The sequence below is a fragment of the Ursus maritimus genome, unplaced genomic scaffold, assembly GCF_017311325.1.
Source record: "Ursus maritimus isolate PB19 unplaced genomic scaffold, ASM1731132v1 scaffold_7, whole genome shotgun sequence".
NCBI classification, from domain to species: domain Eukaryota; kingdom Metazoa; phylum Chordata; class Mammalia; order Carnivora; family Ursidae; genus Ursus; species Ursus maritimus.
The window spans coordinates 22,367,426-22,383,769 of NW_024426885.1; the positions used below are offsets into that span (position 1 = coordinate 22,367,426).

General features: G+C 41.6%; 1 protein-coding gene across 4 annotated transcripts in view; it reads left to right on the plus strand.

Moving 5' to 3' along the window:
- SORCS1 (sortilin related VPS10 domain containing receptor 1) overlaps nt 1-16,344 on the plus strand; it is a 485,001-nt gene that overhangs the window by 370,275 nt on the left and 98,382 nt on the right. For all 4 annotated transcript variants that reach the window (XM_040624058.1, XM_040624056.1, XM_008686657.2 and 1 more), the window contains exons 9-10: nt 5,481-5,660; nt 14,234-14,380. In XM_040624058.1, coding sequence (XP_040479992.1) covers nt 5,481-5,660; nt 14,234-14,380 — 327 coding nt within the window. The remainder of the gene's footprint in view (nt 1-5,480; nt 5,661-14,233; nt 14,381-16,344) is intronic.

A 16,344-nucleotide genomic window follows, 5' to 3' on the forward strand; every position in this document is an offset into this window, starting at 1 on the left:
TTGAAACCTTTGGGCTGGACAATGGACAAGGGAACTTTTTTTGATTGAGTGTTCATGACTCCTTATCTTGGTGTTTTTATCCATGACACTGTAGTACGCTGTCCTGGACCGACACCAGCCAGCTGCCAGGAAACCATGTGACAGATATAGCACAAGGACATCACAGGTCTCCTCTTCCAGGAGAGCCAACGGTAGCCAGTTCCTCTGGCCTCTCCAGGCAGAATTCTCTTTCTTGGCCATCACTCTGCCCCTAAGCCTAGCAGAAGTAAGATGGGCTGAGACATCGGCCCATTCCAAATAATAGCACACATTAAATTTCACCGTTGATTCCAAAAAACGATATCCATGTTAGTAGTTATTATTTCCAGCTGGTAAGAGATTAATGTCAGTGGTAATTGCCCAGAACTGTATGTCTGTGACTGTATACATTTAAACGCTCCCTGCTCTTGATTCAGCTTAAAGTATTTTCCAAAAAGACAAGCACTTACACCTTTGGAGTTGTGCCTTATATGAGAATTGGGTAAAGTCCATACGTAAAATTAAATCTGGGTGTTGTTAAAATTACCCTGGATAATCTTTTAGGAAGGTCCATGAGGGATATGATCATGCCTCCTCAGTAAGTCCAACAGAGCCATTTTAGTTTTTTTTTCCTCTTAAGTGCTGAAATAAATTGCTATTTCTTTGATTGATCAGCAAATGCAATAGTTCGGCTTGCAAGATTTACACCTTTAAAAATAAGAATTAAAGTCAATGCAGGGAGACAGTCTCGCTCAAGAGGCATGTGGGAATTGAGACCAAATCCGGAAGCTGCAGATGTGAGTCACTCCTCTTGTGTTCTCTCCTGGGGACATACTCTTTGTGTGGAATAAATCCAGCCAAACCAAATGCTGTTTGCAGCCAAGGTGAGGCTGGCACTCAAGTCTCTGAGCTCCCAAACTGGCATTCTTCGTATTATACTTTTCTTCTCTTGAAATAAATTAATAACTTACTGTTATAAGATAACAGATCCCCCACAAATTTTGACATACCGGAGGGCCATCAAAAGTAAAAGTCCCATGGACCTAAGGAGCCCCAGCAATGGTCGTTGAAAACCACAGAACCATCTTTGGCTCTATTGGTGGGGTGTTAGGAAACACATACTTTGCGTTGCTCGTTCATAGGCATCACACAGACCACTTTTGACACTTGCCCCCAGTGACATCCAGCTAGTCTGGAAGGAAAAGTTATACTTTGAACCTGAATCAGCTGTCTGTCCCCTCCCTTTGCTATCCCAGAGGAGCATGCTCCATTACTAGCCTTATCCGAAGTATGAGGGTAGAACGCAATGATTAATTTCTCTTGTCCCTGGAAAAATAGGAGCCAGCACTGCAAATGAATGTATTATGTGGTCCAAGCAGGTGTTCATTATTTAAGGCAATGAGACGCCTCATTACAATCCCATTACACCTTCAAAGAATAGCCCCAGCTTGGGTGGAGTGATCTGCCAGAAAGGCACCTGTATTTCATGGCCTTCTATCAAAGCCAGGGCTGCCTTGGTTGGAAATGAACAAAGCTACATGCCCACCAAAGGAATCGAGACAAACCAGCACTTTCATGTTCAAATTTTCTGTAATCATCCACTGCCATTGTATCAGCTCTTGAAAGACCATGGTTACCCTGAGCTGTGTTAAAAATAATAATAATAATAATAATAATAATAATAATAATAATAATAATAATGTAATGGTAACACTGACCGGAGAGGGGGATGGGGAGACTTTAATGCTGCTGCTGCTATTAAAAGCACGAGGCCCCCCCAGACTGGGAGACATGGTGACGGTTTCCTTCCCTTAACTTACTTGGAGCTCATTCTGAGCTACTCAAGGGAGATGAATGAGGCAATACATATGAAAGTGCTTTGAGCATTTTGGAGGACAGATACTCTATAAAAGCAAGGTAATATTATTATCAGTATGGATCTAGTTGTCTGTGTGGTGGGAGATCGATGGGAATGGGGGCGTGGGTGGTGCATAGGTTGGCAGCAGGAGGCCCGGATACCAGACCTGCATCTGCCACTAACCTGCTTTGAAGCCTTGGACTGGCTTGCCAATTTCTCTTTCTCTGTGTTTTGCTTGTTTTGTTCTTTTGTCTTGTTTTGTTTTTACAATTTTAAAATGAAATAAATGTTACTCTGAATGAAATGTCCTTGGAGATGCCTCTCAAAAATTTTGTTCTGTGATCAAATAAGCTTAAGAAAAAAATGAACTCCATTCTATGCCCCTTGCCTTGAGAGTAACGATGGGTCGCTGGTGTCGAAAGCTCTAGGATATCCTACGAGCATGAAAACTATATAATTCAGCATTAATCAAAACATTTTACAAAGGGATCAATTAAAAAAAAAGTCTGTTAGAATCCATCAATGCTGGTGTCCTATGGAACAGAGTTTGGGAAACGCTCTAGTAGAAGATCTCAGAGGTCACTTCTTGTTCTAAAATTTTGTGTCTCAGTAAAAGTATTGAACAGAAAGTGCCACTTTATGTAGAAAGAGCATATTTTCCTGATAGAGGAGAATGTAGGCAGGAAGAGAAAAGAAAGATGACATTTAAATATGTCAGATCTTTCAATTAAGATATCTGAGACCAACATTTTTTAAGTCTCTTCAATGTAATTGGATTATATGGAGAGAGAGAGAGAGATCTGATCTTGGCCCTTATCTAGAGATGGTCATTCGAATCTGTTATTGTTACTCCACTAGTTCTGTAGGTGACCTTGAAGCGCACTGTGTTTTAGTTCCGACTCTACAAAATAAAGATTTGCATGCGTTGGGGTAATATAGTTGATGTATCTAGTCCCTAGCATTTATTAACAAGGTATGTGTGATGGCCTGGACTTCAGAGGTTCACCAGTGCACAAATTCACTCCAAAGGCACAGACGTGGGCAGTAGTTACGTGGGGGCCAGATCTGTGCTTCAATATTTTAACCTGAATTCAGGCAAAATACTGCATCCAGCTGACGAGGGAGTGTGAATTGGGAGGAGTTATGTAAGGATTCCAAATGGCAGAATAAGGATTTGGGGCTTTGTCCTTTAGGAAGTGGGGAGCCACAGAAAGTTTGGCCCTCAGTGGTTGAATGGCCCTTGGGCTAATTTCCATAGCTAATCTCCTCCATTAGAAAGAAGCAAAACACTTGCATGAACCACTATTTATTAAGTATACTACTTAGCCCCCTAACATTTTCAGTGAACAGAAAGGCCAAATCAAGGTTGCTTCCATCCACAAAGGGGACTTGAGGACTTCTGTAACTGAAAATAACTAGCATGGAAGGAACCAATGCTATATGCCAGGCACTATTCTAGGTACTTACCACTTAGTAACTGAGTTAGTCCTCATAGCTCCATGGAGGGCGTACTAATATCTCTGTTTGCAGGTAGAAATTCTCAGGCCCAGAGTTGAGTTCACACAGCTAAGTTATAGAGGGAGGATCTGAACTCAAGGAGTTTGACTTCAAAGTCCATTCTTTTAACCATTTTATTCTAGCGTTCTCTCTGAAAGGCTTACAGGTGGGGCAGGCTGCTTAGCTGTCCACAGTCAAAGACTCAAAGGCATTCGAAGAATGTGGCTTATTTCTCTTTGTTTTGAGCCTATTTGCTTCAGGATTGTCTTCATCCCCTGCCTCCCTTCCAAGATATGTCTCTTTCAGATCTAGACATTTTTTTTTTTAACTTTCTGATAATACCAGTGTCATTGTAGAATTGTATCTTATTGACTCTGTGTTGCATACCCATCACTGATCCAACCAACCACTGTGGTCAGCGACATTGAATATTCTGAATGCTAAACCAACAAGCTCTTTTCTGGTGTTGAGGGTAGAAGAAAGTAGCAAAGGCTAAGTACAGGAAGGAAATTTGTCTGAGAATAATAAGGGTGTTTTTCAAAGAACATCAGCTACAATTGTCAGAAGGAATGGAAGTAGACATTTGACTGATAAAGCAATGGCCAACTTCCATACCAAACATAAGTTTGCATCATTGATCCACATTGAATTAATGGGAAGGATTAATTTTTGACCTCCCACTCTATTCTTTATATAAAAACATTACCAAACTCTAGAGTATGGCATGTGAGACCCAAGTAGGCGTAAGGAATATGAAACTCTGTGGACAAAGACTTCTTCCTTCTGGGGTCATCGGAGTTCACTGTGATCGTGGTAAAGGAGGGAGAGACTTGTTCCTATATGTTTAGAGCAGGGTCCAAGCTGAATTGCAGATCGTTCGGCTGAGAGAACATGGGCATATATTATAAGGAGAAATTTAGGTTAAAAGTTAGGTAGAACTTTCTAGCACTAAAATTTTCGCCAAAGAAGATTGGAAGCTTTCCTGAAGCTTTTCAAGGATGGAAGATGATCCATCTGGGAAGATTTGAGTACTAAGCTACACAAAGGCCAAGAATCTTTCCATATTGTCCTTCAGTCTTTGTGCTTATTTGTAATTCTGTTGTTTTGTTTTGATTTTTGGTTTTTGTAAGTTACACCAGTGTCTACCCCTTGAGTAAAGGCAGTAGACAGCTGCCAAGAGCTTATGCACAGAAGACAGCAAGCCTTGGTCTGTGTCAGCCTCCCCCTGAACATCCACTTCTCTGGAGTTCTGAATAGGGAAGAAGGAATTTGGAATTCCCACCCCAGGGACATTGGCTCACTGCCTCCACATTACATTTGCCTTGTTTTTATATTCTAGGAATACCAGAGTCTGAAAGCAGGACACATTTTTCCTCTCTCACTTAAGGTTTCCTGCCGAACTACTCAGAGTAAAGGTTTAAATAAACCACTAAGTCTTTGAACACTCATTGTGAAGATGAGTGTGTTGGGGTTCTCAGGCGAATGTTTTCCTCAAGGGCTTCCGGGAATTGCTGAGCCTTGGGGAGTGTTTCTCAAACTTTAATGTACATACGATGAATCATTCAGGTTTTATTTAAATACAGATTTTTGATTCAATAAGGGAGGCCTGGGAGTCTGTATGTTTGACAAGCTCACAGGTGATGCCCATGCTGGTGGCCAGGGACCACGCTGAGAGAAGCAGGGCGTGTCTATTTTCTCTCTCTCTCTCTCCAACTTTTCCTCAGATTTGCCCCACATAAGCCTTCTGAACACGTACCGTGTTTGTGCCTGGCAAGTATATTAGGATGACTGATTCTCCAAAGTTACACATATTTGAGAAAGTATTCTTCAATTATCTAATGAGGTAATTATAAGTGAGCTGCCAAGCATCTCTCTGCCCTATTTTCTCAGGACCTTACTGCCTCAGCCCACAAATGACAAAGGATAAGATTAACATTTACCTAATTAATTATTATTTCACAAATACACAAAAGGAAAACTTTTATCTTCCACGACAGTGCCTAAGAGCCTGTTCTGGTGTTCTTCGTGAGAGTCCACTCTCTTTGGACACATGCCGTGTTAACGTATGAACTCTTCATCCTGTTCACTACTCTGTGTCTTTCTTCAGGACATGCACGTCATCAGCACAGATGAGAATCAAGTGTTTGCAGCGGTCCAAGAATGGAATCAAAATGACACCTACAACCTCTATATCTCAGACACCCGTGGAGTCTATTTCACGCTGGCCTTGGAGAATGTTCAGAGCAGCAGAGGTCCTGAGGGCAACATCATGATCGACCTCTATGAGGTATGTCACAAGGCATGTGTAGTCCTGAGCCACTGCAGTGCCTGGGCGGGCAGGTAAGGGCCCACCATTGGCTGCTGCCTCCGTCATTTTAATTCCTAGTTCCTTATGTGGCCTCATTTCATTTGGGAGAGGGGAAGATTTGAAGAACATTTTTATTGGTTAATTTGCATTCCACACAACACCTCTGGGAGGAATCGTCTCTTGATGAAGTCCACAGTCCTTGAAGTCTCAGGGGACCTGGAGAGAGTGTCTGGGGAAGCAGTCAAACAATTGAAAAGTTTGAACAAGAGTGATCCTAGTGCGAAATTTAAAAATAATCTTGAAGGGCAAACAGGGTGTCAGAGTTTGAGCAAAAGGGCAGTGGGCATCCTCCTTTTCTCTCTGAAGAACGAACGTGGGGGACATCTTTGCATTGCACTAGAAGATACTCCCATTGGACCTGAATACCTTTCTAACCTGATAACTTCCACTGGTTAATTGTCATCTCCTCAGAGGCCCAGTGAGTGAGACAAAAGTGATAAATCTTTCTCTCCTACATGGGTAGGAGGGAGGCAGAGACAAAAAACAGAGTTTACCATATTTCCCTGAAACGACTATGGTTCTTTGTTTCTCAAACTGACCAGTGTACAAAATAAAATAATGTTGTTAGATTGCTTAGCTTTCATACCAAATACCAACGCTTGAATGCCATTTAAAGCACAGCTAGGTAGAAAGCAAGCTGCTATTTGGGGATGGACTTTAGCCATTTGTCAGTCTTATCTTGCACCGTGAATGATTTATAATGGGTTATAACGAGCCATTGCAAAATGTATTCAGAATTTGGGAAGTGCACTCATTTACCTGTATCCTATCTGGAAAAAAAAATCTGAAACCGATTCAAATATGTACGGTCATAACAATGCTATCTTTTGGTTGAGTGTAAGTTCATAGACTCAGGAGGTTGTTTATATAATGAGAAGCAAGGGAATGATATCCAGTATATCAAAGAAAGGAACCATTTCATTTAACAAATTTAAACCTATCATTGTAATTCCTTTTAATGCTCTCTACCCCCCCTTCTCCTTTAGACACTCTCGTGGATTTTCTTCTAGTATCTAAACTTCTCCGTATGTATAAAGTCTGTTAACAAACTTACATGCCCCATTCAGAGCCCAAACTAGCATGAGACATAGTCTGTGTGTATAGTGTGTATATATTTAGAAAAATGCACTGCAGACTTTTTTACACATTCACAAGGTTTTTCCACTCTTTTCTTGCCTATGTTCCAGATAAATATAGTGGTATCATATATCTCAGCCTCAAATTGAACATGTATCCTGGAAAACATTTACATATTCTGGTGATTTAGTTTCAAATTCATGTTGGATAAAATTGTGATTTTAAGTATAAATTTTGGAGTCAGGCTGCCTGGATTTAAATCCTAGCTACACCATGTATATGTATTCTAGAGACAAAGCCAAGAAGTTCCAAGCCTCAGTTTCCTTGTTTAAAATATGGAGCTATACATGGTACCTACTTGATAGAATTTCTGAGGATTACTTAAGTTAATCTTACCATATGTACTATGAGCAGTACCAAAAATGCATCAATGCTCAACAAATTGTAGATAGCATAATTAATATTATATTACAATGAGATTAAGCCCCAATACAATGTTCTATTCTTACAGTCTTAAAGTCTGCCCACATTGTTTAAATACCAACATCCTTCCACACTTTTGGATCTTTGTTTCTTCCCATATTGCACTTAGCATGGCCATAGGATGTTGCTTAACACCAACTAGCAGTCTTCTTATAAACAAGTGTAAATTGCCACATTTCTTTCTTCATTTGTAAATGTCTTGCAAACATTTAAATTGTAAGTGTGTTTTGTTGAAATGCCATGCATTTTCATGCCTGACTCCAGCGCTTACAATGGAAATATCTTGCTTCAGGATTCCGATAAGAAGTCAAAGCTGCTGCCCCAGAAATCACCCAGTTGCTTCCCTGGCCTTGACTCTGTCCTTGTTCTCCCAAAAACATTTGCTCATTTTCAGGTTGCATTTTTCCCTTTCTGATTAACTTCCCCTCTTTTCAAGTCATTGTGGAAGAGTTTTTTCTGGGATAAATTTTGTTTTCTGCCAAAAGAGATACCATTCGAATTGGTCCCTTGATGATGGAAAAGATGACAGATTTGGACAGGAATGACTTTGCAGTGTTCTGTTATGTACACCTGTTTTCATGAACGGTTTTCTGAATTCAGACATTGCTAACAGGTATGGAATGAGAAGAGGAAACAGGGTGACTTCCGAACATGGCAAATCATTTCGTAGCTAATCCCTGTGTTTCCCTTTTGTGTCTCTCTTGCAGTTGACTGTCCACAGGGAAACTGCTGGCTCTTGTTATCATCACTGTGAGCAGTGGTGTGACTGCATTATGTAAAGGTGTTCTGCATCCTAGGGCCCGGGAAGAAGAGTCTTTGGTTTTATTAGCCTGACAGTTCGCAGCAACTTGAATTGAAATTGATGTGATCAGAACGGCGGTGCCGTATCTGCTGATTACCTAGATAGAAAGAATATTGGCTGACATGGAACCTGGCACAAATGTTCCTTAAATCTGATTGTTCTGGCTAGCAGGAAGCTGAAAGCCATCCAGCATGAATTTCCCAGTAGAATTGCGATGAATGACAAGTGCTTAGAGATAAATGAAAAGTAAGAAAATCCATAAATGAATTAATAAGGAGCGTAGATGAGCAACATATGAGGTAGGGGTGACAAAGATAGAATATATGGAGTGCACGTTTGCTCACATTTGGGGGTGACTGAGGAGGATGGCGTGAGTTCTTTGCTTGTATGCCTCTGCGTGCCAATGACCTGTCATTCCTGTGTGTTCTTTAGGCTGTTTTAGCAGAGGCAAACTGTGTGATGTATAACGGTATGAGCCTGTGTATCAAGGATATGTATTGTTGATGAGTCTTTGTGGGAAATGCAAAAGGAAGCAAATTTCTCATTAAATTCAGTCATTTTGTTCACATATACACATTGGAAACTTACAACAAATGTGGCTCTCTCTGCCCTAGAGGGACATGCATGCATGTGAAGACATAGGGAAATGTTGGGGACAAAGTGTTGGGTGACCATCTTACATGGTTTAATTTTTGAAATACCAGAATTTTCCTTCAGTGTCAGTTGCCCACTGAACATGAACCGCATTCAGAAGAGTCAAGGAATGTTAGGCAGGAAAGCTGGCCACAGAGCAAAAATGCTGGATAGTGATTTTTGTTGATGAAAGATCATAATAACAACAGATAATATTTTGGTTGCCGGTATGTGCCAGGCACTGTGTAAAGAACCTTCCATAATTATCTCATTCAATCCACATTTTAACTTTGTGATGCTGGGACCATAATTACTTCCGCTTTAAACATAAGTAAACGGAGGCAGAAAATGCTATCATTTTTGCAAGATTACAAAGCTTGTTAAGTGGCAGAATTAGTATATGAATCCTAGAGTATGAAAACTCTTAACAAATTATTCATGTCTCTCAAAAGATTTGGGCTTGTATTTGATTTTGGCCCAGTAATAGCCCTTAGACCGAAGGTCATGGAAGGGGAGGATAAATAGTATTAGAGTTTACTTAGAAGAAATCAGACAAGAAAACAGTCTTGGGAAAACACCAACATAAACAGAATCCGTAGCTCTGGACCTATTCGCCACCTTCTGACCCAAGTCCTGAGTCTGCGGATATAGGTGAATTCAGGCAGTGCTATCATTGTACCTCCCAGTTTTGTCTGGTGGATGTGTTTCCGTAAGAGAAGCCTAGAAACAAGCGTCCTAAATTCTGTCATTCCCGAATAGCACAAATACTCCAGTGGCAGAAGACAGCATGCCTGATGGTGGCCAGAGCAAAGGAAACATGATGAGTGTGTCTGAGACATGTGATTCCTAGTGATTTCGTCTGGTGTGGATGATGAGAGGGGGTCTGACAGCTTTGGACAATATCCTCCCTCCTCTGGGAAGGGAATATTAATTAATGATGATGAAGAGCACTTTGGCTTAATGGACAATGACAGTTCACCCCAGCCAAGTGGAAAGGATTGTGTTGGGAGTGAAGCCACCTGGCTGGCAAATTCGGAAAGCAGAGATGCACGCATACGTGAGTGAGCACGGTAGGCATCATGGAAGACCTAACCAACAGGCAATGCATGTTTGTTTACACATATCGTGTCTTCTGCACACGACGAGTGCCCCCTCGTTAAAAGAGAAAGCTAAACTGTTGTGATGATGTACTTACACTTTGATTTCTTGGGGAAAGGTGCCTCTTACGATGTAGCATAGGGGGTAGAGAAGAAAAACGCTCTCCCTTCCAGGGCATATTTCTTACAGGGCATGGAATGTCACCATCTAATTATATTTAAGGCTACTCTCTCCTTAGGAGAGGAGTGCTGCCTGGGTAAGTCAGTAGGGAAGAAAAGAACACGTGGACATTTTGGAGGGGAGTGGGCTCCTTGACTGCAAAATCACCCCTGGCCTTTCTCCCTCTGAATACGTGTTTCTCCTGGCTGCGATCCTCTCTTTAGAACAGAAAAATATCCTATATCCACAGCTTTGTAAGATAGTTTGGAATCAGGCAACGTGAAGACCCGAGCTTTGTTTTTCTTGCATTTCCTTGGTGATTCACTTACGTGTGGAACATAAGCAATAGCACGGAGGACATCAGGAGAAGGAAGGGGAGACTGAAGGGGGTAAATCAGCGGAGGAGATGAACCATGAGAGGCTGTGGACTCCAGGAAACAAACTGAGGGTTTCAGAGGGAAGGGGAGGTGGGGGGATGGGTTAGCATAGTGATGGGTATTAAGGAGGGCGCACGTATTGCAATGAACACTGGGTGTTATATGCAAACAATGAAACATGGAACACTACATCAAAAACTAATGAAGTACTGTATGGTACCGTAACATAATAAAAAAAATTTAAAAAATAAATTTAAATAATTTTTTAAAAATTAAAAAAGAAAATTATCCTATGTTCAAAGCCCAAAGAAATTTGAGTCACGAATACATTCTCTTTCTTGCCACGCTTTTGTGTCATAATTTTTATTCTCTTCAAATTTTGACACCTTGGATTTATAATTGAAGTCTGAGACCAAGAGGGTGGGAGGGATCACCTCCAATTAGCAGAAGAGTCAGAAACAAGCAGAAACTCTTGTTTAGGGGTCTTCCCAGCTTAGCCTCCCCATGGAGCAGGGGAGAGACTAGAATAGAAGAGCACCCTCTAGAGATGCATGTGAGAAACAGAGGAAGTGGGTGGGTAGACATGTCAGCACTTTACCCAAGGGAGAGGGAGATGGCCTGTATGAAGCAGGGAAGCAGAGTAAGGGAGGGCAGCACTCTGAAGCTGTGTAAGTGTGCGGATGTGCTTTCTGGTGGCCTGAGGTTTCAGCTGCAACACTTCATATGTAAAGTCTAATCAAAATGGCGTTTTGGCTTTTATGAGATTAGAGAAAAAGAAATAATAACTAATTACCTTTGAGACTTCTGGTATCACACTCCCCCTGTGAAAGGCAAAGAAAGATAAGTGGCTTCTCAAAACACTCAGCATTTTTGAGCAGAATTTGAAAAGGTAAAAAGGGTAACAGGTCTTTCCCCAAAGGAAGACAGACATGAGATGTGTCATTCCCATAGGAATATCTTCCTCAGAAACTGTGTTCACGTGAAGGCATGTCTCTGTTGGGAATATTACTTTTTCCCATCCTGTGCCATCCGTCAGCCCCACCCCATTCCATGCAAGTCTGCACATACGATGAGTACTGAGGTTGTCTGGCAACATAAACCTATCCCCCCATCCTGAATAAAACCCCAGACCTTATATATACATAGGCACATACATGTACACACACATTCGTATTTTGGGCACTGACACTGCTCCCTTGATTTCTAAAGTGATATCCAAGGTAAGAGGCTAGAGGTTCCAAGGAATATCTTATAAGATGAGACCTCCCAAAAGAGCCCTTGAAGAAATTGCCTCATGCCTAGAGGGGCATCGAGACACCCAGAAAGATGGGCTTCTCAGGCTCAGAGCAAAAGGAGCAATGGATGGCACAAGAAACTGAAGAGCCAGGGTGACCATCTCTGCAGGGCGGACCAAAGAAGCAGGAAAAATACAAAGACACCACAAATGGGATTTTCACAAAGTGCCTTGGCCACAAGAGAAAGTAAGCAGACCCACTCCAGCTCTGTCCCCCATTGTCACCCATTGCCTCTACTTTGGCAAGTTTTATTCCCCAAGATAAACCCGAAGGCCAAGCTGCCAAAGACGAATTACAAAGCGCAGCTCTCGTCTCAAGTGGCATTTGATAATGCCAAGCATTTGGGGCCAATAAAGTCACTGCTTCTGCAAATCAAATGAACCAGCTCCTACACACATATAACCCTGCTCTGACACACTTGCCAAACGAGGGAGAGGGCAGGAAGGAAAATGGGCAATGAAACTACTGGAATAGGTAGTAATTTCATCCTTTCTATATTTACTGTAACCTGGAGTCTCGAATGGTTAAGGCAGTGTTGTTTCTCATGGACGAGTACACTGTGGAGAGAAAATGAGCATGACTTGTGAAAATTCTGATTCATGAAATTTCATTTTTAAAATACTGGCAGTTTAGTCATATTTAAATATGTAACAGCCTCTGGAACATATGCAAAACCAATATGGGGTTCCCTGGTGAGCTGTCCTTATGGAGCTGGTTTAGTGAATAACTAAATACTATTTGTAATTACGTACCAACATTGGGAGGTACAGTGCTCCTGGAATTTATGTCTTCCACATTTGTCGAGGATCAACAATGCATAAGAAACTGTCTGCTTGCTGTCGATTGCCCAAAATGAGGCTTGTTTTCCTGAGTAGTTAAAAGTATTCCTCCCAGCTACTCGTTTATACCATTTATTTGCTTAACAAACTTGTCATTCCAAAGGAATACGAAGTTGGCCCAACTCTCAATTACCCCATATGCCACATCAGCAGGTACAAACTAATGAGGTTTGCCGGTGTCAAAAGCCAAGGTAAAATGTACGTATTCTGTTGATCGAAACCCTCCCTCTTTGAGTTGAGAAATTCAGAGCTGTGTTTGTTAAAAGACCATTGGAACTCAGATTTTAATGCGAACCCCAACTCTCTATTATCGTAAGCAATTAAATTTTGTCTACGCATCAGTTTCTTCGTCCGTAGAATCTGGGCCGTAGCTGTGAGGCTGGTTTGTAGTGAATATCGGAGGTTTTGTATATATCGGAGGTTTTGCATAGTGCTGGGTGAATGGCACGGACTCATGCTATTTTTTTCACTCTTCTGCTTAAAAATTTTCATATTCTCCTGTAAAGAGCCTGGGATAAGTGGGTTCAAATATGCTTGTTAGCTTGTCCACTTACTCCCTCCCTATCTGTGCTCCACAAAGCCACTCAGTCTAAGTTTCTGTTTCCTTATCTTCAAAATGTGGCTGCTGGTAACTCTGTCTCATGGTTACTGTGAACATTAAATGGGATGGCCTGCACTGCTGCTCGCAGACCCTTCCTTCACCGGCCCTCAGCCTTCCTGGGTTGTCATAATTCCAAGTAGGGTAAAATGGCTATGAATGCATTTAATACACTCAAAGACACTTGAAAAATATGGTACACAATCCACGATTTGTTATCACACGGCTTTATCAACTTCCCCTTTTGACCTCTTTCCTCAAGTATGGAAGGCAGAAGGCAATCATATTGTCAGAGCCAAGTAATTAATAAGGACTGTTTACAGTGGGAACAAGGTGTTATAGGAATGGAGGAGGGAGTGATTTCACAGGTTAGGAAAACCACTGCTTCTTTATGTTTAAAAGCTGTTCTCTTTTGTTCAGTATATTTCAGTGGCTTAATAGAACCATCTTTTTACAGAAAAAAAGGGAAAAGACAATAGCAATTGGCTCATGAGCTTTAAACTGACCTTTTTCAATTGCCAGAGGCTGTAGATAGCTCAATGACTTAGATAGTTGTTAAGAACATGGTCTGTGAAACCTTCAGTTCTGGGTTAAAATTCCAGGTCTGCCACTTAACTCTTTGTGTGACCTTAGGCATCATGGCCTTGGAGAGGTCACTTTATCTGGATGAGCCTCAGTTTCCTCATATGTGAAAAAAAAAGTGATATTTAGTAAAGAGGACTGTTACACAGATTAAATGAGATCAAGTATTTAAGACCATGGGTGCTATGTGTAACATAAAATTAAAGTAGCCCTATGTATGTATCATCTACTGAGCAGCAGAACTGAAAGCATCAGATTGTAGCTCTAGGCGACTGCAATCCCCCACCAACCTACCTTAGAGGAAATAAGAAGTTTCCGTCAAACTTAGAATACAGCCACCATACCGTAAGGGACATAGATGTATTGCTTTTCTGTCCCACAGTCCAGGGAGTCATTATACTTAAGCATTACCCCCATTCCCCCATCCTCACCCTCACTTTTCTCCAAGGAAAGTGCTTATAGCTACATTTGACAGTCTTTTTTTTTTAAGTAAACAAATATATCCTATCTCAAATTGATGTATTTTTCAGCCATGTCAATTTTTCCCAGGTAGCAGGGATAAAGGGAATGTTCTTGGCTAACAAGAAGATTGACAACCAAGTGAAGACTTTCATCACGTATAACAAGGGCCGAGACTGGCGTTTGCTGCAGGCGCCGGACACGGATCTGAGGGGCGACCCTGTGCACTGCTTACTGGTGAGTTTTCACATTGGAGAAGAATGTTCCACACAGCGGAGGGCTGGAAGCGGCTATTAAACAAGCAGATGAACATGGTTCCAGGGCTCCTTGTTCACCTGGTGAACGAAAGGGGACAGGGCTGGGCATGAAGGCAGCGTGTGTGGAAAAGAGTCACCGTGCTGCCTTTTGTGCTGGGCCAGGAGGTAAGAGGGCATGAGTGGGCTCCTTGCTCACGTCAAGGATTTTGAGCTGCGACCAAGTTCTGTTGAGGACCTCAAATTGTAGTTCCAGGGAGACTGTGATAGTTTCCGTGTATGGTGGTGATATACACCCGTACATTCCCATGAACGCATAAATTCAGCTGTAGAACTGATGAACTGAAAGAATTTTGTAGATATGTTTTCCAGCAAAGGTGTTTAGTCATATTTTCAGAGGAGTTTATGCCTCAAACAAGGGTAAGAATCACTGATTTAAACCCTTATTTGTACTTTTTATAATATGTTCCATTCATTTATGTTTCATTCCATAAAGCTGGGGTTGGTAAACTGTATGGCCTGTGGGGCCAATATGGCCCACCACTTGTTTTTCTAAATAAAGTTTTACTGGAACACAGTCCTGTTTAGTTATATACTGACTGTGGCTGCCTTTGCCCTTCATGGCAGAACTGAGTAGTCACAGCAGGGGCTATGGTCTATAAAGCCTACAGTATTTATTGTCTGGCCCTTAAAAAAAAAAAAAGGTTTAGTGACGCCTCCTTTGAAGTATGGCTTTATTTGAGTTGTCTAACATTTGGACACTGAGTAGATAGATCGGCATGAATTTATTTATATATTTGATTATATGAAGGTGTCCAGGAGGGGCATCAGAGCTGAGTCTTGCCTTCGAGGAGTTTACAGTCTACTTGAAAGAGACCATATTAATAAATAAGAGATTATAGGGTCACATCTCACCCCTCTTAGCTCTGGTTCTGCCCCGCGCTTGACACATGAATAGATACTAAATGAATGTGGGGGGGATTAATTGCAAAAAAAAAAAAAATACACTTAAGTGCTAATTTCTGTGAAACAATTTATAAAAAAGGAGGGATCAGTATGTAAACAGGGGAGACTTTGTTTTAGTATGAATGGTCTGGTTGTGTGCGCGTGCACACACACACACACACGTACACATCAGTGTTCACAGTCTTCATACAATTCTGACTTTGATATTATCCACACTCAGCTTCCTTTGTCCCATAAAGTCTGAACAGCCCCTTTGCAGGTTCATCTCATACCACTGTAGGCGGGTCACCCTCCTACTCGAGGAGATGCCAGCAGCCATGGCTTGACCTTCTTTGTTGCAAAGGATATCACAATTGTCACTGTGCATCAGGGAAGCCATCTAAAATCCAGCCTCCCACCCGGCTTCCATCCTTATTACTGGCAGCTCACAAGGGGAGAAAAGCCAGTTGTTATCCTAAGTGCACAAAGCCAATGACAGAGTAAGGAAATGTAACAGTTATTTATTGAATACCTACTCTGTACAAGGCACTATTCAGTAGCATTTTATTTTATTTTTTTTATTTTGTATTTATTCATTTGAGACAGAGAAATACAGAGAGAGAGAGAGAGCATGAGCAGGGGGAGAAGCAGGGGGAGAGGGAGAAGAGCAGACTCCCTGAATGAGCTGGGAGCCGGACGTGGGGCTCGGTCCCAGGACCCGGAGATCATGACCTGAGTCAAAGACAGATTCTTAACCATCTGAGCCACTCATGCGCCCCCTTCGGTAGCATTTTATTTTTGTTTTTGTTTTTGTTTTTTTGATGATTCCTTTTTATTGTTATTACTATGTTATCGAGGAGATGCCAGCAGCCATGGCTTGACCTTCTTTGTTGCAAAGGATATCACCATACAGTACCTCGTTAGTTTTTGATGTAGTGTTCCGTGATTCATTGTTTGTGTATAACACCCAGTGCATCTTAAAAAAAAAAGAGCCACCTTCCT